The 26,337-nt window shown below is 46.8% G+C and overlaps 2 protein-coding genes across 7 annotated transcripts in view; one reads left to right on the top strand and one right to left on the bottom strand.

Moving 5' to 3' along the window:
- The window catches only part of AFAP1L2 (actin filament associated protein 1 like 2), a 116,262-nt gene extending 104,142 nt beyond the window's left edge, over positions 1–12,120 (top strand). For 2 of the 4 annotated variants that reach the window (XM_030570409.1, XM_030570407.1), the window contains 7 exons: positions 314–425; positions 2,286–2,498; positions 2,582–2,774; positions 6,270–6,434; positions 7,479–7,672; positions 8,747–8,869; positions 10,447–12,120. In XM_030570409.1, coding sequence (XP_030426269.1) covers positions 314–425; positions 2,286–2,498; positions 2,582–2,774; positions 6,270–6,434; positions 7,479–7,672; positions 8,747–8,869; positions 10,447–10,473 — 1,027 coding nt within the window. In that variant the 3' untranslated portion in view covers positions 10,474–12,120. Of the gene's footprint in view, positions 1–313; positions 426–2,285; positions 2,499–2,581; positions 2,775–6,269; positions 6,435–7,478; positions 7,673–8,746; positions 9,556–10,446 lie in introns of those variants that run through there. The other 2 variants (XM_030570406.1, XM_030570408.1) reach the window with 1 other exon arrangement.
- Positions 12,121–19,690: 7,570 nt separating this feature from the next.
- VWA2 (von Willebrand factor A domain containing 2) overlaps positions 19,691–26,337 on the bottom strand; it is a 52,496-nt gene continuing 45,849 nt past the window's right edge. For all 3 annotated transcript variants that reach the window (XM_030570693.1, XM_030570695.1, XM_030570694.1), the window contains 2 exons: positions 23,192–23,314; positions 19,691–21,080 (listed from right to left, as the gene is read on the bottom strand). In XM_030570693.1, the coding sequence (XP_030426553.1) occupies positions 20,947–21,080; positions 23,192–23,314 (257 nt within the window). In that variant the 3' untranslated portion in view covers positions 19,691–20,946. The remainder of the gene's footprint in view (positions 21,081–23,191; positions 23,315–26,337) is intronic.

The raw sequence follows: 26,337 nt of genomic DNA, 5'->3' as shown, positions 1-26,337 counted from the left end.
AGTAGAAGAGCAGCAGATCACGTTTTCCTGATGCTCAGCTGCAGACACCTTGCTGGGCACTCAGGAAGGCAGTGTTGTGCTCACTCTCCTCCATTGTCGCCCATAAGCGGGACTGAGGCAAGGAGACTGTGGATTGCACTAAGAAGCAAATCCTACCTCTGTCACAGAGGATACCCTGGCAGTGGAGTCAGTGTGGAGGGCAGACTCGGAGGGTCTGGCGTGTAGGGGTGGGGGTGGAGGCTGCACTGCAGCATGATGGGAACATGGGGGACACCAGCAACTTTTGAAAGCATGTCTCCTTGGGTATTTACAGTTTAATGCAAAGGAAGTGCTGTGAGCCTAACACCTATATCGATAACCTGCCGAAGATAAGGACCCAGGAGGAGGAACTCTACGATGACGTGGACCTGTCGGAGGGGACCATGGTACGGCTTTACAATGGCAGCAGCCTTCTGCTAGTTAGGCCAAATCCTTATCCCTTTTCTCAGAGCTACTGAAACAACGAGAGTTGCTTGAAAGCTGTCGTGATTCAGTGGTGATGCTGATCTGCCGGCTGAATGCCCTAGGGGGTGGGGTAGGGGAGTCCCTAGAGAGCACTCAGACTCTTAGGGCTTGGCTACACCTGCGAGTTACAGCACAATAAAGGAGACCCGGGCGCCCTAGCTCACTCCCCGTCCACACTGGCAAGGCATGTAGAGCGCTCTGATTCCGCTGCTATAGCGCTGCTGGTGCTCCACCTCAGCGAGTGGAATAACGTTTGCCGTGCCCCCGCTGGAGCACCGCGGCACCAGTGTGGACGAGATGTTGCATTACTGTGATGTGATCAGCTTCCAGAAATGTCCCATAATCCCCTTAAATCAAGTGGCCACTCGTCATTGTTTTGAACTCGCTGTAGGAATGCGGATATGCCCTTTCAAAGCTCCATTTCTGACAGCTGGCTGCTTAACTGCTCCGGAACAAAGAATGCTGCTTGCTCTGAGTGAAAGAGAGAGAGAGAGGCATGGGGGGGGAGGGAGGTCTGCTGCTGTCTGAACTTACAAGACAGCATGCTGACATGCTCTCAGCCCCCCCAAAACCCACTCTCTCTCCCTCCACATACACACAACACTCCCCTTTCCCCCCCACCCCGTTAGAAAAGCATGTTGTAGCCATTGGCATGCTGGGATAACTATCACAATGCACTGCTCTTTGTAGCCATTGCAAGAGCTGCTCATGTGGCCATGCCAGTGGGCTTCCAGCTGAGAGTGTAAAGACTCAGCAGCATTTTCTCTGCTGCGCTCTCCGAAGGCGGGTTTAACTCCCAGCGCTGTACATGTGCAAGTGTAGCCATGTCCTTAGACAAGTAATTGTATTGATTCCTTTGGCCTCTAGCTGGCAGCGTTGCAGCTACGATCTGCTGAAGACAGTCTTAAGCATGGATATTTGGCTAGCAGGGCAGCAAAATACTTCAGGGCTAAAGGATAAAGACTGCTTGAATTGCAGATACCTCTCATTATAAGGGTGGAGACTTCTCACCAAACACCCAAGGTTTCCTTCAGCAATGCAAGGGGAGATCTTTTTAAGCATCCACCGAAAGTCAAACTCCCTTTGCTTCCTGGGAAATTTGCTAAGTCTTTCAGGAAAATTCCCCTTTCTTCCCTGCGGAGTGTGCCTATCTGCTCACCTAGCTTGTTTATTCAAAAGCAGTAACTTGGACTCGCATGGCTTAGGGGATTGTTAGTGGAATACAGAGTCTTTCCTGTCTGGCTTGCTGGCTTTGAATTCAGAAGGGTTGCGGTGGAAAATAGTTGCCATTTAACAGTTGTTCACTGGTATGAATGAAATAGTCTGGTGGTCTCAGTGCAGAACTTTGACCAACACATCATTGCAACTGAAATGGCCATGGACCAGGAAGACTGGCCCTTGCGTGAACACTGGCCCTTTACTTAGGATGGACAGTGTGAAGAAGTTTGTCTTGCTCCTTCCCATACCAGACCAGACCTGAGGATAACAATCAATTGGTTTTCATTCACTGCGGGTCTCAGGCCAACACTTTTTGCCATCATTCAATTCATTTGAAAAAAACAGAGAGACGGGGTAACATTTTCAAAAGCACCTAAATCCTAGGAGGAGTCCAAGTCCACTGGCTTTCAATGAGACTTTGGGCCTTATACTTGGATGATTTGGGGGTAACATTTACATAAGCACCTAAGTCACCATTGTTGCTTCCTAGCGTGAGACTGACATTGTGCCTTCCCGCAGGGTTTAGTCAGGATTCTTTTCAGATGATACTTTCTCTTTTGCAGGAAGAAATACCCCAAAGCGAAAGCAAAGATGAAGAGGACCCAGACAGAGTGTACCTAGACCTCACACCGGTTAAATCCTTCCTGCACTCCGCTGGCAGGAAACCGGCACAGCTGTCACCTCCACTCTCTCCATCTGTGGACAATGTAACAGAAACACCCCTATTGGCTAAGGAAGCGGAGACCTGTAGAATGTCAATGGAAATTCCAGACCAGGTGCTGTAACGACTCCAGTGAAAGATGTCATCAGTTGATTAGTCCCTACTGCCAATTCATTCCTAACATTTTTCTCTCAACAGACACTTCAGGAGAAGATGGAGCCGGAAGAGTCACCATCACAGACAACCACTGTCAAAATCCAGATGCAGCAGCAGATAATCGCTTTCCCCCAGAGCAGTCCTGAGATCAAAGCCTCCTGCACAGTCACGGCCAGTCCACAGTTAGCATCGGCGCCCAGAGAGAAAGTGGAATGGCCCAAGGTGGCAAATACAGGTGGGTCCACTAGACGACATAACTATGCTGCCAAAGGGAATGGTGGATGGGTGCGCAAAGCCCACCACTTATCTGACTGCTAGAATTGAAAGTTTTCTGCACTTGGCTGATCTTATGGTGGTTTTTCATCTGCTAGTGGTGAGTAAGGGCCTGAGCCTGCAGGGCATTGAGTAGTGCCTAAACCTCTGTGCAGCCATTTCAGCCTGGATCGCTGCTTTTCCTCCCTCTGTCTACAGCAAAATGGCTCATCTGCTTGATGACCTCAGCTGGGGCTCCAAAGGTCCAAGCATGGCAGGGGGCAAAAGAAGGAAAGAAATTTGTGTGCTGATGAGTTCAAGACATGTAACGCCAAGCTGGGCCAAACCTCTAAAGTGGGTCTGCAGCGGACGCTTGCAACTCTGGCTTGAGCATGTGTCGATAATGTAAAGCAGAAGGCTTGGCAAGAGGGAGTGGTAAGGGCAAAAATGCACACTGTCTTTGAGAGAGATGTCGGCTTGGTCTCAGAATTAACACCGTTGCTTAAATCAGGGGAGAGGAAGGCTACAAAGGTGAAACGTGTCTGCCTTCAAGTGGACACACAGCTTCCAACCAGCCCTCTGGAAAGGCAAGAGACCAGGAATCCCTCCCCCAGATTAGTTTCCCAAGGACAATGGGAATAAGGGAGAATGACTGACTGTGAAACATACAGTGGATATTGCCTTTGAGACAGGATGATGACTTCCTCCGAGGGGTGGAGTGTGGGTCGGAGCTATCTAGTATGATGGTGATAAACCACAGCAACTGGCTTAAACCATTTTGTAAGAGCTGCTGAATGCTGAAAAGGATTGACATGGACAATGAAAAAAGGGGCTTGCAAAGCAGATCTTGGGCACAAAAAGGAGATGCTTGAGACGCAGAAAACAGAGGGTACGTCTGACCCTGAGAGTCAGAGGGGAAAATGCTATGTCTTGAAATGTGTAACATCTTTTCTTTTCACTGCAACTAAACTAAGGGGACCATATCCAGATTTGCTTTTGTGACGCTTGGATCTAGCTTTGTTCTGAAAACTGTTCCTTTTGTTTTAAAATGCATTTCTCTCTTTTTAATAAATCTTGCTTTCAAGAAGACCAAACAAGTGGTACTGTTGCTTGGGTAAATGCCCCAGAGAGAACCACACCCCTTCAACCTCCAAGAAGAGGTAATGAAGAGGAAAGGGGTCTGAAGCCTCTTCTCACTTGGTTTCTTGGTCAGACATGGGCTTAAAGGATTTTTGCTGCAAGACGCTGTGCCATGGAGAGCCCCTTGAAGGGGATAAGGCTAAAGGCGTAGACACTTGTTTCGTGTATTCATAACATTTTCTGAGTGGTCTAAAATGGAGTTGGCCTCTCATGAAAGAAGCAGAGTCATATTCCCTCACAAGTGCAAGCCATAAACAGACAACGGAAGAGGGGAGGAGCAGAGGAAGGGGGACCATAATAAGCTATTCAGTAAGACACCAGAGCTGAGTGGTTATCTAGCCTCCTCCCCACATCTCCCAGGGTGAGGGAAGAAGTGAGAAGAGGAATTGATTAGATGGAGGTGGTTTGGCTGATGGGTTAGGGAAGGGCTTCCATGCGTAAGGTGCTGCATGGAGACAGAGGTGAGAGAAGACAATGAAGGGGACCTGGTGGCATTGGTGGAGAGAGGAGAGGTAAGCGGAGAGCAGGGGGAAGCCAGGTCAGAGATGTAGGCAGAGGCTGCATGTTGTAGGGCCTTGAAGGCAAGGAGATGTTTGTGTTGTATGTGTATCACAATGGGAAGCCAACGATTTAGAGATGGGACACGGTGGTTGAAGTGGTCAGTAAGAGAGAGGATTTTTGGCTGCAGTGTTTCAGATGGAGGGTGGAGGGACCTGAGTATGTGGTGCAGGAGAACGAGCTGAGGTGTGGATGAATGCTTTGGCCACTGGGACAGGAAGGAAATGTGGAGGAAGGTGGGGAAAATGGTGGGTGACAGGATGTGGCCACGGTTTGGGTGTGGAGGGAGATGGAAACAGACGTTAAACACTGACACTGTGTTCAAGATATAGAGAGACACAGCCTATTCCTAACGGGGCCTAAAAGGTAAGGGATGTAAACCTGGAAAGAAGCATGAACTGTGTCCAGAGGTGCTGGAATCTCCATCAGGAGGAGTAAGTACATTCTGGGGCTCTTAGCAGACATATGACAAGGCCTGCAGTGTCACCTCTCTAAACACAGCTACTTTAGGTATACGAATTAGGAAGCCACCTCCTTCTATGTTGTTGTAAACCTGGCTCCAGTCCTCTCTGCCCCGACTACCCCCAAATTGCCAGCGTTAACATTTAAAAACAAGGATTCCGGTTTCCCCACCCCCACCCTCACCCCCTCCAAATTTGCATACCCAGGATGATGGTGTGGTGCTGCTCCTCAGTAAAGAGGAGTTGGCTTTCGAAGCCATGGGGTAGTGGTTCACAAACGTTCGAGCCAAGACTTTCAGAAGTCACTAGAGATTTTGGGTGATGCAGTTTGGGATGCCTAACATGAGTCATCTCCGGGAGGCCTGATTTTCCAGAGGATGGGAACTCAGCTCTTTTTGAAAAAATCCTTTCAGGTGAGTCAGGTGGGCACTCAGCAACTGATGTCTCCAAATCACCAGTGATACCTGAACAGCTGGGCCTTGGCTTGTTTTCAGAGCAGTGTTATTAAATTGGTTGTGTCCTTTAAAACTCATATACAATTGTGTCTTTAAACTACAGTACTTTTCAACTTTGAAACCGCTCTGCAGGGGTGACGAATATGTCATGTTGTGGATGGTGTTGCCTAGTGATTTATGCACAGGATAGGGAACCAGGGACTCTTGATTGCTAAGCCTGGTTCTGCCACTGATGCCTTTTTGTTTTAGAGCTGTGAAAATAAGGGATTTTTCAGTCTGCTGGCAAGCCAAAAAATTGGGGGTGGGAGGATTATCATTCTGGGTCAAACCAAAAACAAAACTTTTTGAAATTTTTGACAAAAATTGAAAAGTTGGGGGAAAATGTTGTGGGTCAAGTGAAATGTTTTGACAGACTCGAACCATTCCATTTCTAAAAAAAAATGTCAAATCACTCATTTTCATCTGAAAAACTGATATCGCTCATTTCCAAAACATCAAAACTAAATGTGTGTTTTGTGATTTTATTTTATTTTTTAATCAAAACCTTTTGGCAAAACTGACATGAATTCATGGAATGTTTCTGAGTTGCCAAAACTGTGTTTTTCTCTGGAAAACATTTTTGGCTGAAAAATGTCACCCAGGCGGGACTGTTTTTTCCATCATTAAAATGGAGACAATATCTCATAGGGGTGTATGAGAATTTAATTCACTGAAGCTGCATAGCGGTATATCAGGCCTAAGTGATCTTGCTACTTGCTGGAGTGGATTGCTTTGCTTTGCTTTCGTGGATACATGAAGACTCTGAAAACTTTTTCCCTTTAGCCTTGTCCATGGCTAAGCCTGGCTTTGCTGATGTGTTTGCAGTGCCTGTAGAAACCAAACTGGGCAAGAACAGGATGGAGGTTGAGGTGAAGAGGTACACAGAGGAAAAGGAGCGGCTGGAGAAGGAAAAGGAGGAAATCCGGTCTCAGCTGACCCAGCTTCGGAAGGAGAGGCGGGAGCTGAAAGAGACGTTAGCTAGCTGCACAGGTAGGAGCCTAGGGAAATTTCAGCTCAAAGGCGCAGGTTCTGAAACAGACCTAGGCACTGCCAGAGAGACCATCAGGAGTGGCATCTGATGCTTTTGCAGGAAATGAAGGATGCAGCCAGTGGTTCAGGCACTAGCCTGGGACTTGGGAGTCCCAGGTTCAATTCACTGCTGCAAAACTGACTTCCTGTCTGACCTTGGGCAAGACACTTAGCAAATACCTTTTTGAGGCTCTGGGCCTAAAGTACTATTTCCGTGGGAGTTAGCTGCCTCAGGTCCCCATTAGTAAAATGGGGATAGTAGCACTGCCTTACTTCACAGGGACGTTGTGAGGATAATTATATTAAAGATTGTGAGGCGCTCAGATACTGCTGTGATGGAGGCCAGCTAAGTACCATGGATATCTAAGATCCACATAGCACTCTGCACTGACTCACATAATGGTGACTAGAGTGGGGAGGGAATAGTGATGTAGTGCCAACCATTTAGTGTTAAGTTTTGGTCACTCACTACGCATTTGAACTAGGAGGAGAAGGGCCCCTAATTTGTTATCATGGGTCTATGCAGTTAGTCACGTACGATTCGGAATACTCCTTGTCAAATACACAGGATGAGCATGTCTGACAATGTCTCCCACTAATGGCTGGGGCCAGGGTATGAGGCTGCCAACAGACATAATCATACTGTGTGTGCTACAAGGCACACCAGACTGTACAGTAATAAGTGTTCTTATTCCAATCACTATTCCTCCCTCATGAAGTCATGCGAGTCTCCTGTCACACATACTAACCAGCCCAATCCCAGCAAATCTGGTTATGGAGGGACAATTGCCCAGATCCTCCTCTAACAATAAAGCCTTCAAGGGTAGGTACACAGGCAATTGCTCTCTCTTACACTCTGTCTGCTGACAAATGCATGAAATCCACTGACCACCTCAGTCTTGCCTGAGAAAAGCAGCACATGCACGGGAGATCTGTGAGTGCAGTTATCCCCACGGCTCGCTAGCTCAGCTGGGTGCGTGTATTGATTTGGGCTTCCCTCTGCAGATAGCAGCCTGGTGGCTAATGTGGAGCAGAAGCTGAAGGAAATAGACGAGGAGTGCAAAAAGAAAGAGAGTAGGAGGGTTGACCTGGAACTGAGCCTTGTGGAGGTGAAAGAGAACCTGAAGAAAGCAGAGTCTGGCCCAGTGACACTTGGCACAGCTGTGGACACCACACACCTGGAGAACGCAAGCCCCAAGGTACATGTCATGCTAATCAGCTGCTGTTTCCCAGCCAAGTGGCAGGGAGTTGCTAATCAAGGCCTGGCTCTGGGGAACTGAAATGCTTTACATCTCCCCTGTAGTAGCTAATACTATATAATCTTAGGATTGCAGCCTCAGAAATCGGTATGGGCCCAGACCTGAAGCCCAGATCCTGCTGCTTCTGTGCTGTGGATAAGGAGAGATGATAGATGCTAGCTGGGCCCTGGGGAGACCCAAATGTAATTCTTTGCTCTGCCACGGCTTCGTGCATGCAGAGGTGACGTGTGTGTGGAGGGGAGGGACACACAGAGTCACATGCCCCCACAGATTTCTGCCAGGATTTGTATTTTTATTTTTTGCAATCCTCCAGACAGGTCAAGAGGGCCACATATGAGGGGCAAATTCCACCACCATTAGGCCACTGCAGGCCTCTGGGGCCGGATGCCTGCCCTGGTGTTTGTTCGGGTCTCCTACAGGGACCGGGGGGATTTAACCAGGGCCATGCGGTGGCTAATGTACAGGAGCCCCCAGCCGGGGGCCCTTAGAAGTCGTGGCTGGAAACCACCTCACCTCCAGGGGCTTGAGGTGGGACCACTCCTGCATGTGTTGACTCAGTCAGCCCTGCTCCGTCCCCCCTTCTGTGCCTCAGTTCCCCATCTACACATTGGTGATAATAGCACTGCTCTGCCTCACAGGGGTATTGCAAGAAAAGATGCATTAAAGAGCATGAGGCGTGCTGAGATACTATACTAATAATGGCCAGGAGCTACCTAAGCTCATTAGAACCAAACTTTGCAGCTTGCGTCCATCTCTTCTTGCAACCTTTGTCCGTACTGATGGCTGAGGCCAAAGAGCATGGTAGCCAGCAATGTACTGACTGGGTCACTGATGTGACACGCCTGTTCATGCCACTGCATCACCACAATTCAGCCTCATTGCTGGGTTGATGCCTCGGCATGAATGGGCTCTTAGAGTGGTTTTAACTCTTTTCCAGCAGGTGGCTAATGATGTGAGAATTTTAGTAACATAAAATCATTCTTGTGACGACTGTTACTTTTATTGTAAATACAGGTCAAAACGGCCATCTTGGCAAGTAGCACAGAGAACTCCCCTGTCAACTCGGCAACAGCTTTAAAAAACAGGCCTTTATCCATCATGGTTACAGGGAAAGGGACAGTTCTACAGAAAGCTAAGGTAAGACCTAGTTTAATGTGGGGAGCAAAACGAATCCCCTTTGAACAGATGCGTATACTCAGCATCATTAGGTTCCATCTCTTCTTTCAAAATCCTTTGCTTCCAGTCTTGCCTTCTGAGCATTGGAAAGCGGCTGCAGACTGGGATTGACCTCTGACGGGCAGGAGTGAGACCCATTCTTCTGCGCCTTGGTCTGTTGCTCAGAGCTGATTAGCCTTGGTAATGGTTTTGCCTTGGTGGGTGTCTGTATCTGGACAGGCAACTTCATCTTCTAACTGCAAATTAACTTCCTTGCCATGGCTCTCGGAACACTTTCTATATTTACACAGCCACGCTGAGCTGAGCAGTATCGGTCACGCTGAAGGCAGCACAATGTTAACAACCCAAGCATTAAAAATCAATCCGCTGAACATTCTTCAGAAACTTGCCTGATCTTTGAAGCACAGTGAGGGAAGGTGAAGACAGCCCACGTTGTAAGCGTAGGACACAGGACAGGAGCAGCTTCCCAGCTCCACTCACTTCGTGACCTTGAGACAGCAATTTAACCCCTCTCAGCCTCAGCGGGCACTTCTGTAAAAGGGTGGGTGTGATACTTGGTGGCCTCTGTTAAGCAGAGGGCCATACAAACACTAGAGACACAAGGTGGGTAGAGTAACATCTTTCACGGGACTAACTTCTGTTGGTGACAGAGACAAGCTTTCAAGCTACACAGAGTTCCTCTTCAGGTCGGTGTAGCTTGAAAGCTTCTCTCTCACCAACCGAAGCTGGTCCAGTAAAAGATATTACCTCGTCTCGCTAATATCCTGCACCCAACACTGCAAACATACAAACCCAAGGTTGTATTTATGATGGCCTGTTTTCAGAAGTGACTTGTGATTTTTTGGAGGGGCTTAACTTGAGAGACCGAAACAGGGCCCAATGGTCATGGGTAGGGGGGGCTCCTCAGAGCTCGATCAGAGCTTTGATGGAGTGGGATGCTGGGTACCCAAAATTAGTATCCAGGTGGGAGCACTGACGCCTAACCAACTAAAGTGAGCTGATGAGCGCTGTGTGGTAGGGACCCATCTATCTTTCCCTTTGGGGTGTGATGTGCTTAGTCCACTTTTGGGCTTCCTTCCCTATCCCTCTTGTCCTATCACAGCCAGACAGGTAAAATCTCCCAATCAGACTCTGCTCCTTATGGCCATGTTAGTGCCTTTTATCACACAATGACCCTCTGGGGAAGCTATGAAACTAGCTGTGCTGCCTTCATGCCCTTCTTAAAACTCTTTTTTCCTTTTCAGTGCAATACGCTCTCACTCAGGCCCGGTCCCTAACTGCAGGTGTAGTTGCTGTCTACTTTAGGTTACAAACATGGCTGGGTGTAGAGGTCCCTGGCGTCTTATGTGCCTACAGTGCTGTGAGTGGTGCCACTGAAATATCTTAACCCCTCACAACACTGGCTGAGTGAGCCTGAAACTGTAGGTGGAAGAATGAATGATTATATGATACAAATTCAATAATGCTATTTGATTCCTTTCTGGACCACGTGGGACAGAATTGTCTTCACGGAGGTTTGTGGTGGTGTTTTTTGGCAGGAATGGGAGAAAAAAGGAACCAGTTAGGACAACTCCATTTTCAAGGATGGACTAAAAAGACTGGAATTGCCCACACATGGACCAGAGGATTCAGTCATCTGTAGGCAAAGGGCCAGGCTAGAGGGGCAAGCTAGCCTGTCCTCTACCGCCACCCTGTGCCATTTGCTGAGTCAGAAGGAGTGGGACAGTCTGCGATCATCACAAACCATCCCATGGCACAGCTGAGAATAACACAAGTGACAACCTTTGCATCAGCCTCCTAACCTGATTGATGTAAACAAGACTGTTACTGTACAGAGGGTTTGCGTATGTCTACTCTGAAGTTTTATCATTGCATTATTAATGTTTCTTTTAGTGAGAACTTCCCTTGTAGCAGAGTCAGAAGGGGATGTTGTTACAGGCCTGTGCTTTTTATACTCCCCTGTCACTCCTAGCCTGTGTGGCTCATGAAAGCGGCCCTGCAGAAGTAGGGAAAAACCCCTTCTGCTGAGATGCGAAACCTGCACCATGGAATGGGAAGCAGCATTAGCCAGGCCTAGGAAGTCAGGGTGGAGGTGTGTTAGAAGGAAGCAAGGGGGAGCTAAGCATTCCCTTTATCCACATACAAGTCAAGTCTTGGAATAACTGTCAGTGGTAGGAACCCTGTAGCCACCTCAATGTCTCAGAACCATTTTGCCAGCCTTTCATGTGCCAGAATACAAAGATGAGCCCTGCTTAATTGTCTGTCTGTCTGTGAGTAAAAGGGCAGGTTTTGGAGCGTAGTTCAAAGGGATATACCCAAAAGCTGTTGCCAGGAGATTAAATTCACCTTGCTTTATGGAAATGGTGAGTGTTGTCAAAGAGCCAGAGCCTCAACTGAGAATAGGATAGTGTTGGAGGTTACCTATGAGGGCCTAATCGTTTGTGTGTGTGTACTACAGCCCCAATATTGTACAGCATATACAGACAACTTGTCCTTTTGACAGAGACCCCTACACTAATGCCCTGCTCAAGGGACAGGCTTAGCTGCAGCATTGCCAACCCTCCAGGCTTGCCCTGGAGTCATCAGGAACTAAAAATTGTCATGTGATGAAACCTCCAGGATTAAGTCCAACCAAAATTGGCAACCTACCTGAGACAAGTAGCAGCCAGAACAGAGGCCTGATTCTTCTGGCTTCCATAGCTGACAGTGGATTTTACACTGCATTACTATAATACTGAGTCTTGCTATATTTGAGGGGGCAGCAGAAGTTGCTCTAAAACCCTCTCTGGTGTTTAGGGATTTTTATAACTGAAAAATGGACGCTGGAGGTGGTGGAAGCCTGGTTGGCAAGGACTGAGTCCCACCCACCCACACTTTCCAATAGTAATCGTTGCTCATTGAGTTTGCTCTTCTAAAGCTACATGTGAGAGGAGATGAAATAATCAGCTCACTGACAGTGCTGGTGGCCTGGGGACAGCCCCCCTCCCAATCCCAGCCTGTGGAACATGCCTGCTCCTTCACCATCTAGCTAGGTTAGATTAGCTTTTCTAGAGCCCCTGGTTCTGCAGGCTGCCATACCAAAGGACAGTTCCTGTCACGGCAGCTGTCAGTGCCCCACGACTGGAGTCCCTAGGGATGCTCCAGCACTGGGGACAGACCCTGCAGCCAATTCCTCAGCATGGCCTCCTGCACGCTGACCAGCACAGCAGGCAAGGAGCGCTACCAGGGGATGCTGCCAGATTTCTCCAAGACCAAGAGTTTTCTCAGCCTTTAACATTGTGCATGGTCAGCAGCTCCTCCATGATGCAATTAACCCACAGGGGCTGGACAAGGAATTACAAATAGAAGGCCGACTCTCCATTATTTAGCCTTCAGCATTAATTGACCAACCAGGGCTCCAGGGCCAACAGCAGGTAATCCCACCAGTGGACACTAGGTGGCGTGGCAGCATCACACTTTCCTATTCTCCGGCTTCTTGATTAGCCAATCTGGCCCCACTCCCAGTTAGAGCAGGTAAAAGGGGGTCTGCTGTATTAGACTCATTGGATTCAGCTATTTAACAAGCTTCTGATGCAGCTTCAAAGAATTAACGCCCACAACTTGAAACTGACGCTCTATTCCAGAGTGGGAGATTAAATGCAAAAGGAACCACTGAAGGCCAGCTCCACAATTTATACCCAGCCCTCCTCCCATTGCTATTTTTTTTTTTAAAAGCCTCAGAACGTCACTAGCCCTACAGTGGTGTTTAGCTGCCTTTCCTCCAGTACTTTCCCCTGACCATCTCAGGAAGAAACCGTAGGGCCCTGCCTCCCCAAGGCACGTCCGGGGAGATTCTGCAAGGCAAGACAGGGCAGTCAGTCAGTTAGGTATCAAATGCTAGCTTTGCCTTTGAAAGGCTCCCCAAGCATTGCTGACTCCGGGCCTTGGAGGACAAGGAGTGCATTCACAAGCCGCTCCCTGCCTAGCACTGGCCTTTGCTACATTCAGCAATGTAACCTAGACAAAGGCAACAACTGTGGTGGAGGAGCTGACAAAAAATCCAGGTTGCTCTCCCCTCTTCCCCCCCCCCAAAAAAAAGTTTCATTTTCTACCCATCATGCATTTCCTGTCCCATGAGAGCCTCACCCCCCCAACCCCGCCAGCCTCACCCCCCCCTTTTCTTTTTTTTTGCTATAACATGAGAGCTTCACTTTAGTGTGCCTCAGTCACTGGATCCTGCCCGGGCCACCCCACGCCCTTCTCCTGACATGGTGGCAGAAACCTTCTTCTTACTTGTAGACAGAGCTGGAAGAACAGCTGCTTGAGCCTCCATGCCCTGTCGCTGCAGAGTGGCCCTGTTGCTTTAGCTATTCCTAGGCATTACAGCTAATACTAATTCTCATTGGGGATTGAGCACATCGAGTACTTTCCACATCCACCAACGGGGTGATTCCTGCCCCACGCTATTTACCTATGACAAAACGTTAAACAGTGAATGCGTCTGTCATTGCCATGGTCTTCCTAAGTCAGTGCCGCTCTCTGGGGCATAACTGTGACCCATCCCGTGGCACTTTAAAGGCTGTTTTTTTAAAACTAAATTTGAATGTTAAATTATGGGGCTGTTTTTTTAAACAGAGTTTGGTTGTTTTTTAAAAAAAGGAACAAGCCAGGGCCCTTCAGTCTGAGCACAAGTGTAACTAGTGTGTCTCAGTGGGAGGGGCAGCCTTACACAAATCCAGAAGGGGAAAAAAATATCTACCATCTCTTTTGTCCACTAGGTAGCAGCCTTGTGACATGTTTGTGTTGACTCTACCAGGAACAGGCACACTTGGGAAGAGAGGGGAAATAAAATCACTCATAAACGTGTGTCTTAGCCCAGCCTTGGCTGTGCTCCAAAATGAAGTAAAAACCCCTTTCTCTTAAGTACGCAGCCTGCCGAGTGTGTCTGAGAAAGGAGTCGCCACTTTGAAATCCCCTCCTTTACTCTCTGAAAAGCTCAGCTTGGTATCACAGTAACAATATGAACTCCACAGTAAGGCCCAGCTCATCCATCTCTGTTTCACCCCAATTGTGCTGGGTTCCCTGGTAGAGTTACCACAAGCCCTGAGAAACCAAATCAATACCCCTTTCAGAGCTGGGCTACCCGTACTTTTTGTACTGACAAATTATTTCCATTAGGGGTGCAATTTTTGTTTTTGGTTTGGTGTTTTTTTTTAATGATGTAGTTAAACCCCTAGTGTGGATGCAGTTAGCCTGGTATAACAGTGGCTTATAGCAACATAGCTTATTCTGCTAAACTTCTGGTATAGCTTATTGCCCAGGTGTACACAAGGAAATTGTGCAGATACCAGGCTCGCCTGTTACACTCGGGGGATTGTACCACTTCATAGCAGCATAGTTAAAGCAGGGTGTAGGCAGGCTCTAAGTACATAAAATGGAGCTGAATCCTGCTTCTCTCAGATATGCTACGTCACGGTTGTAAAGCCCTTTGCGAGCGTCTCAGCAGAAAGGCCCATATCAATACAAATTAACAAGTTCATTGCCATTCAGTGGACCATCGACAGTGCTAGCCCAAAGAGCAGGAATAGTTTATGGAATGAAGTGGGAGGAGCAGTTGCATTTGGCTTTCCTAAGTGATTCTTAGCCTGTATAAAGCAATAATGAGTCCTGTGGCACCTTAAAGACTATCAGAGGCATAAGCTTTCGTGGGTGAATACAGACCATTTCTCCTCCACCTGGTGTTAAATGTCCAATTAGTCATCCCTGGTACAAAGACACTAAGAGACAAACGGCACGTCATGAATCACTCTGGTACCAAAGAATGCAGCCAAGAATCCAGTCACAGGGCTGGATCCTTCAAGGTGTTCCTCACATGAACAGCAGGAGCCCTCGTTCCAGTGAGGTCAGTACCTGCCGGCCCGTAAGCACTACTCAGTTGAGTAAGCGTTTGCAGGATTGGGCCCACAGGCTGGCCGCTTCAAGAGTCCTAACTTGCATCAGAATTGCAGAGAACAGCTGACGTGCTTAGCTCACTGCAATGTTTTTCTGAAGGAATGTGAGAGTTTATCGAGTTAATGCCTAAGTATATGTATCTCTATCACTAATCACTTAATTATTTACAGAGCCGGCTCTAGGCACCAGCATTCCAAGCTGGTGCTTGGGGCAATAATCTGTAAGGGGTGGCAGTCTCCGTTGTTTTTCCCCCAAGCAGTGCACCCATTTGCCGCTGCGGGCGGCAGGGACAGTCCGTGTGCCCTTAGGGCGGGCAGGCACGTTTCCACGGCGGCTTCAGCTAAACATAGAAGCTGCCGTCGAATTGCCGCCGCCGCGGAAATGAGCCTGCTGCCCTAAGGGCGCACAGACAGTCCCCACCACCTGCGGCAGCAATTCGGTGCGCTGCTTGGGGTGGCGAAAACTGTAGAGCCGGCCCTGGTTATTTACTAGCGTCTACTGGAGTTTTAATGTATACACAACTCAGCATTCGTGTGCAGGCTGTCCATCAAAGAAACAACAGTGAACATCTATACATCTAGGCATATAGCACAAAAGTCTCATTTCCTGTGAAAATGACTCACACACATATTGCTAAAATACAAAAATTGTTAGCCCTGCTCCTCACGGAAAAGTTCTCTGGGAATTCTATAGCGTCCCACAGAAACTTCATGTAGGATTTTCAGAAGTGCTCAGTGCTGGTGTGATTCAGCTCCCATTATAGTCTGTGGCAAAAGTTTCCACAGAATTCAGTATGTGCAGAGGCTGGCCACTGCCGACTGCATCTGAAAATCCCATACATAGAATTTAATATAGGCTCATTACTACAGAGGTGCCTAAAGACAGCTAACAGGCCTCTGATGCTGTACAAATACATAGTAAAAGACAGTCCTGGCCCTGAAGAGCTTGCAACAGCATGCACACGTAGTGTTTACACATCTGTCTGTCAATCATCTCTGTATCTTCGCACATGGAGACACTGATCCAATACCCACTGAAGTCAATGGGGCTGGATAAGGCTGTATAATATGACAGAAGCACAAATGAGACTTGTTCTGGAAGAAAATCCATTGCTATAACCCTAGAGTTTTTCTTAACAGATTTCATTTACCATCCCCTCTTCTTGCTTCGAAGGCACTGGGCAATCCTTCATTGACTGCTGAGGCATCTCGCAGTCTGCCCTAAACAAATCAGAGCAGCTGTCTGCTCAGAATTTTTGAAAATCTGGCCACTTACTTGGATGCCTATATATGGATCTTAGGAGTCTAACTTCAAGCTCCCATTTTAGAAAATCTTGGCTCAAATATTTATGGACATTGTTTGGGACAAGAACCAAATTATACTCCACTTTATTCAGACATATTGTTTAAGGCTTAGTTTAAACTAGCTACGTTGTATGGGACAGAGCCTCCTGTCTTCACAGAAGCAAAAATTCCCAGTGAAGTCTGATTAAGGCATCGGCAGGTACTGGCCCAGTATTTGTGACTTTTATGAGTTAACAACTCATCTCCATGAGGTCTTTGAACTTCTCCTGCCAGTTACAGGTCACAACACCACACCTATCTCACTGCAAAAGCCAGACACCTTCTGAGAGGAAAGCAATGAGCAAACCAAAGAAAAAGATAAGAAAACAGCAACTTTTCAGGTCTTCTGAGGAAGCAGTGGGGGTGTCAAAGACAGAAGCGCCTAGCACTAAAAGTGAAAACACTATCTCAGATCCAGTAGTTACAGAAGGGCAAGATTTTACTTGTTTTTAAAAGGAGGGTCCGGGGAAATAAAGCTAAAGAGAATGAAATGTATTGCACTCACTTCCCAAGTTATGACATGAGACCAGGCTCTCCCACTGAAGTCAACATACGACCATCTGAAGGGATCATCCAACATCCTACAGTGAGAGACTCATTCCTGTTTCCCATTAGTTAGGTCCCAAAATTCCAATTACTCCCAGTGAAAAATTGACATTTTCCTCTCTAGAAAAAGATTTTTTTCACTCCAACCAATTTTATTTTACCACCAATTTTTGCTAAACTTCCTCCCCACCCCCCCCCACCCCCGTTTGGTAACTGTGCAAGGTCCGAACAATCTCCCAACCTTTAGAGTCTGACCTTCCCATCAAGTACTTTCTCACTGAGGATTTCTGTTTAACTTCAAACCAGGTTCCAGGAGTGAATTTAAGAAAGGACCACGTGTAAGTGGCAAGCTGCCTCCACTCTTTAACTAAAAATTGCCAGTCTGTGCATTGTGCAAGACCATTTTTGTTTTTCGAACTGAGATAGAGAGGCCAGGAAGTTAAAAAGCAGCCCTGATGCACTGACACCTTTCAAGCTATAAGCTGGTTTTATTTTTCCCCCCTAAACAAAGTAACTTTTTTTAACCCAGACCCCACAAAAGTGCTTTCTCTGGTGCTAAAAACTCTCGTATTTCACAGCTGTGTCATGTCAGGATCTATACAGTGACAGAGTTTTATTTACAGCTGTTCCTTTGGTAGAACATTGGTTCCTTTAACTGCACCATGACCACCTGGGTTTCTCTTTTGCGTTTCTACAGCAGGTCAAATAAGCCTACAGGTCTGCCCGATCCCATTCATTCAGATACATACTGATGATATACTGTTCTCTGCAAGTGCAACAGGCTGCAGGGACCTTCAAGTCTGACTCTGCAAACACAGCCAGCTGAGACATCACGAGCCTCCTTGACTTCAAAGCACAATGCCAGGTAGTAAATGTTTACAGGGCCAGACCTAGCATGAGGATGTGTCTGTGGCCTAATGTATCTGGGATCCTGTATATGAAAATGATCACAGCAGTTCAGTCCCTTTTTTAATGCACGTCATACTACGAGCCAAATTCCTCCGTCATTTACAAGAGGCAAACGAAGTAAATGGGATGTGCAACTACATGCATCTTTGGCCCACTATGGTTAAGATATTGCAGAGGGGAGTCCTTGTCTGAATTCCAATTTTTTGTCCATTCTAATAGGAGTTCTGTCAAATTCTACTTGCTCCACTGTGGATTCAGAGAAAGGACAGGCCCTGTTGTCAGCTGAGCTCAGCTCTGCAGCTCCCATTGACTTCACTTGGAATGGTGGGTGCTCAGCACATCCGAGAACCAGGCCCTACAGTATTTCTATATTTCTGTGGTCTTCCTATTATTGGACAGCTCTTCTGGAGTGGAGGGAACCAATAAAATAAGCCAACTGGGGGTTGCACTGGACTTGGGCCGGGAATGAATTTGACTCACTGAGTCATGATTGGTTCACTACAGATAGCAATAACCAGCTCTTATAGAGCACTTTCCATCAGTAGATCTCAAAACACTTTACAAACGAGGTCTAGCTCATTGTCCCCATTTTAAAGAGGCATGGAGAGGGGAGGATACCAGCTCCAGGTCATCCAGCTGGCCCATGGCAAAGCCAGGAACAGAACCCAGCTCTCCCAAGTCCTAGTCCAGTGCTCTATCCACTAGGACACACTGCCTTTAGTTCCATGATTGGCTTGATTTTCCCAACACTTTCCTGAAGTCATGTTGCATTCTTAGCTGGCTAGGAGTATCATCTTCCACCAACTGAGAAAGCTGATGAGGCATGAAACACGCCATTTTCATACTTCTCCAGGGCTGTTAGTTTTATGCTGTATTCTATACATATTACACTCTAAAATGAAGACCAAAAAAAAAAAAAAAAGCCCCCAAAAACCTCATTTTTAAGGAACCAAAACCAAGCACTCAAAAGTTAAGAAATGCCAGAATTCAGATTGCCTGTGCAACCTTAACTGGGCCCCCGCATGCACAGGCACCTAACTCCTCATAGCTCCTTTGAAAAGCTCATTCAAACACCCACCATCTTGCATATCACCAGTCTCTGTACTGTGGCAGCACGTAGGCGCCCCAATCAGAGACCCAAGCTCTATTCCACTAGACACTGCATGTATCAACAACAAATGGTTCCTGTACCAAGGAGCTTAGTCTATGGTTTTATCCAGACCAGTTTTCCCATCCATATTTAAATGAAGCAAATTCATGGGGGAAAAGATCCCTGGTTTTGCCAGGCCTCTTCCCCACACTCAGCCACATCCCAGTAAAACGTATGTGCTTCAGAAATGCTCATATTAGCAGAGAATTAAAATAAAAGTATATCTATACAGCAAGGTTACAATCGTAGAACATAGGTGCATAATCAAGCCTAAGGGTTCATTAGATCTATACAAATCTTCTCTGTATGCAACATACCTATGTGGAAAATATTGTAAATACCTTTATACCGCTAAGAAAGCATATTACAGTTACTCAAGTCGTATGCTGTAGAAATGCTAAAGGAGTAAGAGCCAACTCTGTTAAAGGCAAGCTGCCAAAAGACAGTGAAAATGAAGCAGAGAGTTTAACCAGTGCACCTGTTAGACAAAATATACAACAGAAAATGCCACAGTGTTGTAAATATTACAGTGAAGCAGGGCAGGAAGGGGTAAGTCTCTCTAACACCACAAACAATGCAGGGAGCACAAGATGACAGAGAATAATTTCAGAGCAGAATTTAGATGGTCTGGGGAGCTGGTTCCACTTCGTTTCCACAGCGTAAAATACAAACCATGTCTTTGGATTGTAGCTGTGAGACTGATGTAGCCCATTCTTTCCAGAACAGAACCCACTGACACTTTTACAGAGCAGCACCACCAAAGCGGCAATCATGCCAGACATAAATAAGGGCGAAGGGTTAGTCCCCTTTCTGCTTCAAATATCAGTCCTGCAGTTACGCTTCTATTGCTGCTTGCCTCAGGTGCAGAAGCCGAAGGCTGATCTACTGAAGTCTGGGCAGAAACAAAGGGGAAGTTCTCCTTTATTTTTTCCAGCATAACGTATAAAATAGCACTGCTGCTGTTTCAGGGCTAGCATTAATCTCCACGAGTGGTTTAGACCATATTCCTTTAGACAATGATCCTGTGAAATAATCTGTCTCTCTTTTGGTACATCTTTGTTACTAGTAAAACATGGGGGCAAGTCACTTGGATGAAGGGGGTTTTCTTCTCTTTGGAACAATAGATGCTATTACCCTGAACACTGGCAGTTGCAGTTAATCTTTCTAACTGCTGCAGCTCCATTTTAGAGTTATTTCATGTTAAGGACCCTCCTAACCAAAAAAAAAAAAAAAAAATGCAGCTAATAAAAATGCCCATTAAGCCAAACCATATTACATCACTCAGAAACAAATGCAAACAAAGAAAAGAGCTAAGCAAGGGAACATCACTGCATTTGGCATCAAGAAATCAGTGAAGCATAACAAAGCCCATCACTAGCACTCACTTTCATTTGTCTTCCTGTGTTTATCCAATAATTCACTCTAGTGACTTCAACTGTAGGAATTTTTAACTGGGGCTGGTAAATAGTGTACCTTAAGTTACAGCCAGACCAATGGAGCTGAACTGATTTACTGGAGCTGAGAACCTGACTCTGTTTGCACACCCCTAGCTATAGTTTAAAGATTCATAGATTTTAAGCCCCGAAGGGACCCTCATCTGACCTCCTCTATAACACAGGCCATCCCTGTTTTCACCATCTATATCGTAATTTCTGGTTGAGCTAGAGCAGCTATTTTAGAAAGACATCCAGTCTTGATTTATGACTTTCAAGGGACAGAGAATCCTCCACATTGGTTGGTCAGTTGTTTCAATGGTTAATTACTCTCGCTGTTAAAAATGTGCACTTTATATAGCTCCCTTTACAGATACATTATTTAGGCAAACTCCCTTCTACTCCAGCCTTATCTAACAGTCTGCTACCAGCTCACAGATCTTTCAAACAACGTACGTGAAACACCAAAATCTTTGAGTGGAAAAGCAATGGTCAATAAATATTGAAGCACACAAAATATTTACTTATTACAAAAGCAAAAATATATTGACTACTGATAAGCCCAGCTGGTGTCCTGTGTGAGCTTGGAGAGACATTATTTCAGTCTCTGTGCCAGATTAAATTGTTCATTGAAATACCTGGTGGTTGCTTGCCAGATCTTCTTATATATTAATGACTGCAAGCAAACATTAGTGAAGGGAGAACTGCACAGTGAAACTGCCCCACTCAGTGTCCCGACTGAGCGAGCCTTTCTGCATGTCGGAGAGCTCTGTTAAACTGCTGCAAACCACTCAGATTTCGTTGGATGTGAAAATTTGTGGGAGGGACCGGTGATCTTGAAGAATCTCTCCTTAAAATTCCTGTTACAATAAAAATAAATAAATGTCAAGAAAGACAAATGTTGCCTAATACAAAATTGATACTCAATTCTTTGTACAGATAAAGTCCATTGCAAGACGCGCATGTGATCAGATATTGTGGTGTGAGAGTCAGGACTTCTGGATTCTGTTCCTGGCTCTGCCAAAGTGTGTGAGCTTGAGCAAAACATTTCATACTGAGGTTTTCATCCTGAGGACTTGACCTCCAAAGGTTGGGAAATGAACAGTTGTGAGCGAGTCGTTAACCACTCTCTCCTTTCCATATTGCTAAATGGAAGGAGGCTGCAGGTAGAACCTGGGATCAGGGTCCTGGCATGGGAAAGAGGCTCATGGTGTGAATCAATGACTCCAAACAATATAGAGTGAAAGTCTGAGGGAAGTAGCAGCTCCTATGGACCCTGCTTCAGTCTAGAAACTCTCTATAAAAACTGCATCTACACATGAGCAAAAGACTAATGGTCTGAATCTCTGCTTTCCAAAGCACTAACTACCTCCTGTCTAATGCTAGCTGAGGTGATCCCCTCCAAGATGATCCTAGAGTTAGCTTCAAACCCACCACTTCCCAGTATGAGAGGTGGATCCCTGTTATTAGTGCGCTGCCAGATTAGTCTATGGGGTGGGGCCGTGGGGCAAAGAAGAGGGAGGATAGGAAAAGCTTCAGAGTCTACTCTGTTCCCCGTCACAGCAAACAGGCTCCCATAGCCATGGGTAAAGCAGCACACATAAAGAGGTCTGCTTCCCCCTAATGCAGGTGCGGGTGTAGTGGGTGAACCCAGGTACAACCCCACCAGCCCAAGCTGCTCTTCTCAGAGCAGAATTGAGGGCCACATGAGCCCCATGGAGCTGCCAGAGGATGCCACCAACCATTCGCCCCTCCCCCGAGTTGTAGGTGGAGCCTCTGGATGAGTTGAGAAGAGAAAAACCCAACCGCTGCCATCACCACCATGGCCCCACATGAACTGAAGGAAAGGCAGATAGTGGAAAGAGAGAGAGAGTGTGTCACTTTTGCCATGACATGGCAAGGAGACCCCCACAGGCAGCTAGAGCAAGGGCGGCCAAACTGCGGCTTGTGAGCCAGATGCAGTTAAAGCGCAGCTCACAGAGCCCCCCTCCATCCCCATTCTCTGCCTACCCGAGCTCGGGGCTTCTGCCCTGCAGCTGGGTGGTCGGGGCTTCTGCCACAGGCAACTGGTGCCTGATCAGAGTGTGGGGGTGTCATAGTTTAAAGGTTTTCCCCCCCAAGTTGAGTCATTCCCCTCCGTCACACTCCCCCCTTAACCTGAGCGGTCCTCCCTGCGGCTCCCAGCTGTTTGCCGCTGCGTCTCCCCGCAACAGCAGCTCCCAGCTTGCCAGCTCCAGCAGCTGCCATGCAGGGAGGGGGCCCCAGTGGCACCATGTGACTGAGCGGGGCCATCAAATCCTGGCAAAAAGCTGGGGTGGGGGCATGTGACCCCACATGCTTTCCCCCCGGGTGTCACCTCTGGCTTCTGCCCAGCAGGGAGAGGGGGTCTCGGGGCTTCAATCCCTATGGGGTGAGCCTGCAGGGCTCATGGCTTCAGTAGGGGTGGGTAGGGTGACCAGACAGCAATTGTGAAAAATCGGGACAGGGAGTGGGGGGTAATAGGCTTCCATAGTAGAAAAAGGCTCAAATATTGGGATTGCCCCTATAAAATCGGAACATCTGGTTACCCTAGGGGTGGGGTTGAAGCCCTGAGCCCAGACAGGCACCTCCTTTGGGGCTGAAGCCACAAGAACCCCCTCCCCATAGGGCAATCCATTGGGGGAACGGGCGGTCTGTCATGAGAGGAGTGGGAATCGTTGCTCCTGCAAGTGGTTCTCAACCTATTTAGCATTGTGTTATGTGGGCCGCATCCAATACTACCTCTATGGCCCTGAGGATGTCACACAGGCCGCAGCTCTGTGCTGATTGGTCCGCAAGCCACCTGCGGATGGCCAGTTGAGAACCACTGCTCCTGACCATAGAGCGGATGCTCCTGCCCTATCCTTGAGCTCTTAACCCTCTGAAAATATGCAAGCCTCAACCTGCACTGCTGTCTGAAATTCACTGACTGGTTACTTTCAGTGAGCCTTACTGCTTTCACAGTGTGGTCCTTCCCAGCCTTGGCATTCACACCGGTAGCTTCCATTCCTGAGAACGCACACGCCCTCATTCAGGCACGGGTTGGGTTTGCACAGGTTCACCGGGCGTTTAGCCTCTGTAACAGAGAAAAACACAAACAGAATGGCAGGCTCTGGAATATGACACGATATTAACCTCTCAAATGCACCTCTGGTGTGAGCACATTGGCATGACAGTAAATGTTGCTCTTGCAGGGAAAGTCAGTTGGATTTACAGGAAGACGTGGAAGGAAATAAAATACATCAATGGCAGGGATCCAAGCCATTTGCAGTGTTGTTGTGTGTACATTGTAACGGCAAAACACCATCAAGTAAAGTCTAGAAAAGGTCAGGGAAGAGGATTTACTTTACTAGTTGCCCTGAGTAAGATCCTGACATGGCCCCCACTAAGGCCAAGGCATCAGGTCCACTAACAGACACTCCACAAAACAGAGAAAGGCATGTTTCCTGTCCCAAACAGCTTACAATTGAAAGCCCCAGTCCGGCAGTCAGGTGCATTAGAACAGAGCCCAGAGCTCCTGCACAGGAGCTGAGAGACACCACACAAGACATGGGACATCAGCTTAGATAAAAAAACAAACAAACAGGGGTGCGAAGATTATTGGTAGAAAACAAGGCGGGAAAGATTTCTGAAGAAATGGGTTTTTAAGGGGGATCTGAAGGAGGAAAGTGTGTGTGAGAGTGTGTGAATGTGTGTGTGAGAAAGAGAGAGAGCGCGCCTCCTATCATAGCAGGCTACAGCGGTCAGCAAGCCTCAGCACTTTTCATGCCATTTTGCTATAAATACACAGGGTAAAGCAGCAGCATCTTAGAAGAATCTTCTTGTACCATGACTGGCATTTCTGCAATAGCATTTGGAGGCATGCGAAATTCCTCAGCTAAACAATTAAGTGGCTTAGAATGTGGGTCTTCTAATCACGTCACTGTTGTTCTCTCACAACTTGGTTGCCTGGTAAAGAGTATAAAAATCACTTCCTCTGTCCTAAAAAGTGGCTCATTTGGATGCTATTTTCTATCAGGATTGTGTCTAACTAGTTATCATCTGTCAGAGCGACTCGGGATCCCATTCATGAACTCTCCAGAGAAGGTGGGAGGTAATGCAAAATAATGTACTGGTTAGTGCATGTCTCTACCCTCTGTGGGGTGGAATAAGAACTACATGACCACATGGAATAAGCACCCTTTCCCTCACCCTGCATCTGTCTCCTCTATCTAGATTAGAGTTGCCAACTTTCTAATTCCAGAAAACCAAACACCCCTGCCCCACCCCTTCCGAGGCCCTGCCCCTTCCTGAGGCTCCACCCCTGCTCACTCCATCCTCCCTCCTTCCATTCCCAATCCTGCAAACAATGAACACGAGTATCTTTACACATGTATGTACTTCCATTGAGTTGAATGGGACTACTCACATGTGTAAAGTTATTCACATGCAGGATCAGAGCAATAGTCCTCTCTCTGCTCCATTTCAATCCCAGCAATAACATTCATTTATAGACTAAGACCAAACGGCACTAATTCTAATCTAACCTCCAGTATATCCTGGGCCATTAAATTTCACCCCATCATGCATGTATTGAGTCCAATAACTTGTTAAATAGCTAATGTTTGGCTAAAGCATATCTTCCAGAAGTGCATCTAGTCTTGATTTAAAGACCTCATGAGATGGAGAACCCACCACTTCCCATGGTAATTTGTTCCAATTGTTAATCACACTCTCTGATAAAAATGTGTGCCTTATTTCTAATTTGATTTTTTTCTGGCTTCAGCTTCCAACTTTTTTTTTTTTATGATTTTCTCTGCTAAATTAAGGAGCCCTATACGATCTGATATTATTTCCCCATGAAGATACTTCTACACCTCTCAGTCTTCTTTCTGATAAACTAAATATATGGAGTTCTTTCAGCCTCTCATTTTTGTCTGTTACACTGTCCTTGTTCCCAGCCTTGCACTACAAACAACAGTTACCAGCACAGGCAAGTAACCTGCAATTCAGCTTCAGGAAATGCTGTGGTCCTGCTCTGTAATCATTGACTCTTGCCACCTTCTCTTCTACAGCCAAGGCCTAGCGAACACTTAAGCAAAAGTCTGAGAGTTTAAGTGGAACTTACCTCACACATAGACCCTATCAGCCTTCTCCGAGCATGGGAGAATTTCACCCTTAATACCTATTTCTCTACTGCATATCAACTGCTATTAAAACTGCACAGAGACAGCAAGATTCCCTCTTGTTTCTAGTAAAGTGCTATGCCCTAGCAATGTCACCTACACTGACCCATGAACACTCTGTGGCTCTCTCTCTTTGTATGCCCTAACGGTAAGCAACTCTGGAGAAGAGGCACTTTAAGGTCACCCTGTACTGTGCCACCCACAATCAAAGAGACAAGGTAAGTGAGGTAATATATTTTATTGGACTAAGACATGGGTGAGGTAAAAATTGTTACCTCACCCACCGTGTCTTTCTAACAGGGACCAACACAGCTACATCACACTGCTTACCCACAGTCACAGTCCAATCTCTTCTGGTGTGTTGAGAATTCCTGAGGAATTACCAACTTTCCCAGTCTCTTGTCTTTAAAGGGAAACTGAGTGAACAGAGGGAGCTGACTAGGTCTTTACGGTCGCACTGTTACATGCTGTGCAAACATCCCAGACTCTAGGCAGGGAGGAATTTATAGGTTGTGACTGAGGTTTTCATGTTGTCTCAGTCCATGGGATGTAATTTTAATTGTAGGAATTTGCAGAAGTTTGCTCTCATGTGCAAACAGAAAATTAGCCACGGCCTAAGCGCCAATTGTTTCACCACATACCAGCCAGTTCAAGTAAACATCATTTTCCTCTTAGGAACTTAAGTCATTTCATTTCTTCAGTGTGGGAAGCATGACTCACTTGTCTTGCAGGGCATCCTTTCATCTTAGGGCCTGCAGTCTCCCAGTGAGACACCTACACTCCGGGTCAAACACTGAGGTTTTTACTCAGGCAAACTGCCACCAAAGTCAATGAACTGACCCTGAAGGCCAGGAAAGCAATATAAACACTTAGCACACAGATGAGAAAGATTTCTTCTTTTGCAGCAGGGATCCCCAAACATCCATTGCAATCT

Source organism: Gopherus evgoodei, chromosome 7 (assembly GCF_007399415.2).
Source record: "Gopherus evgoodei ecotype Sinaloan lineage chromosome 7, rGopEvg1_v1.p, whole genome shotgun sequence".
In the NCBI taxonomy this organism is placed as follows: Eukaryota; Metazoa; Chordata; order Testudines; family Testudinidae; genus Gopherus; species Gopherus evgoodei.
This window is presented reverse-complemented; position numbering and strand designations above follow the sequence as displayed.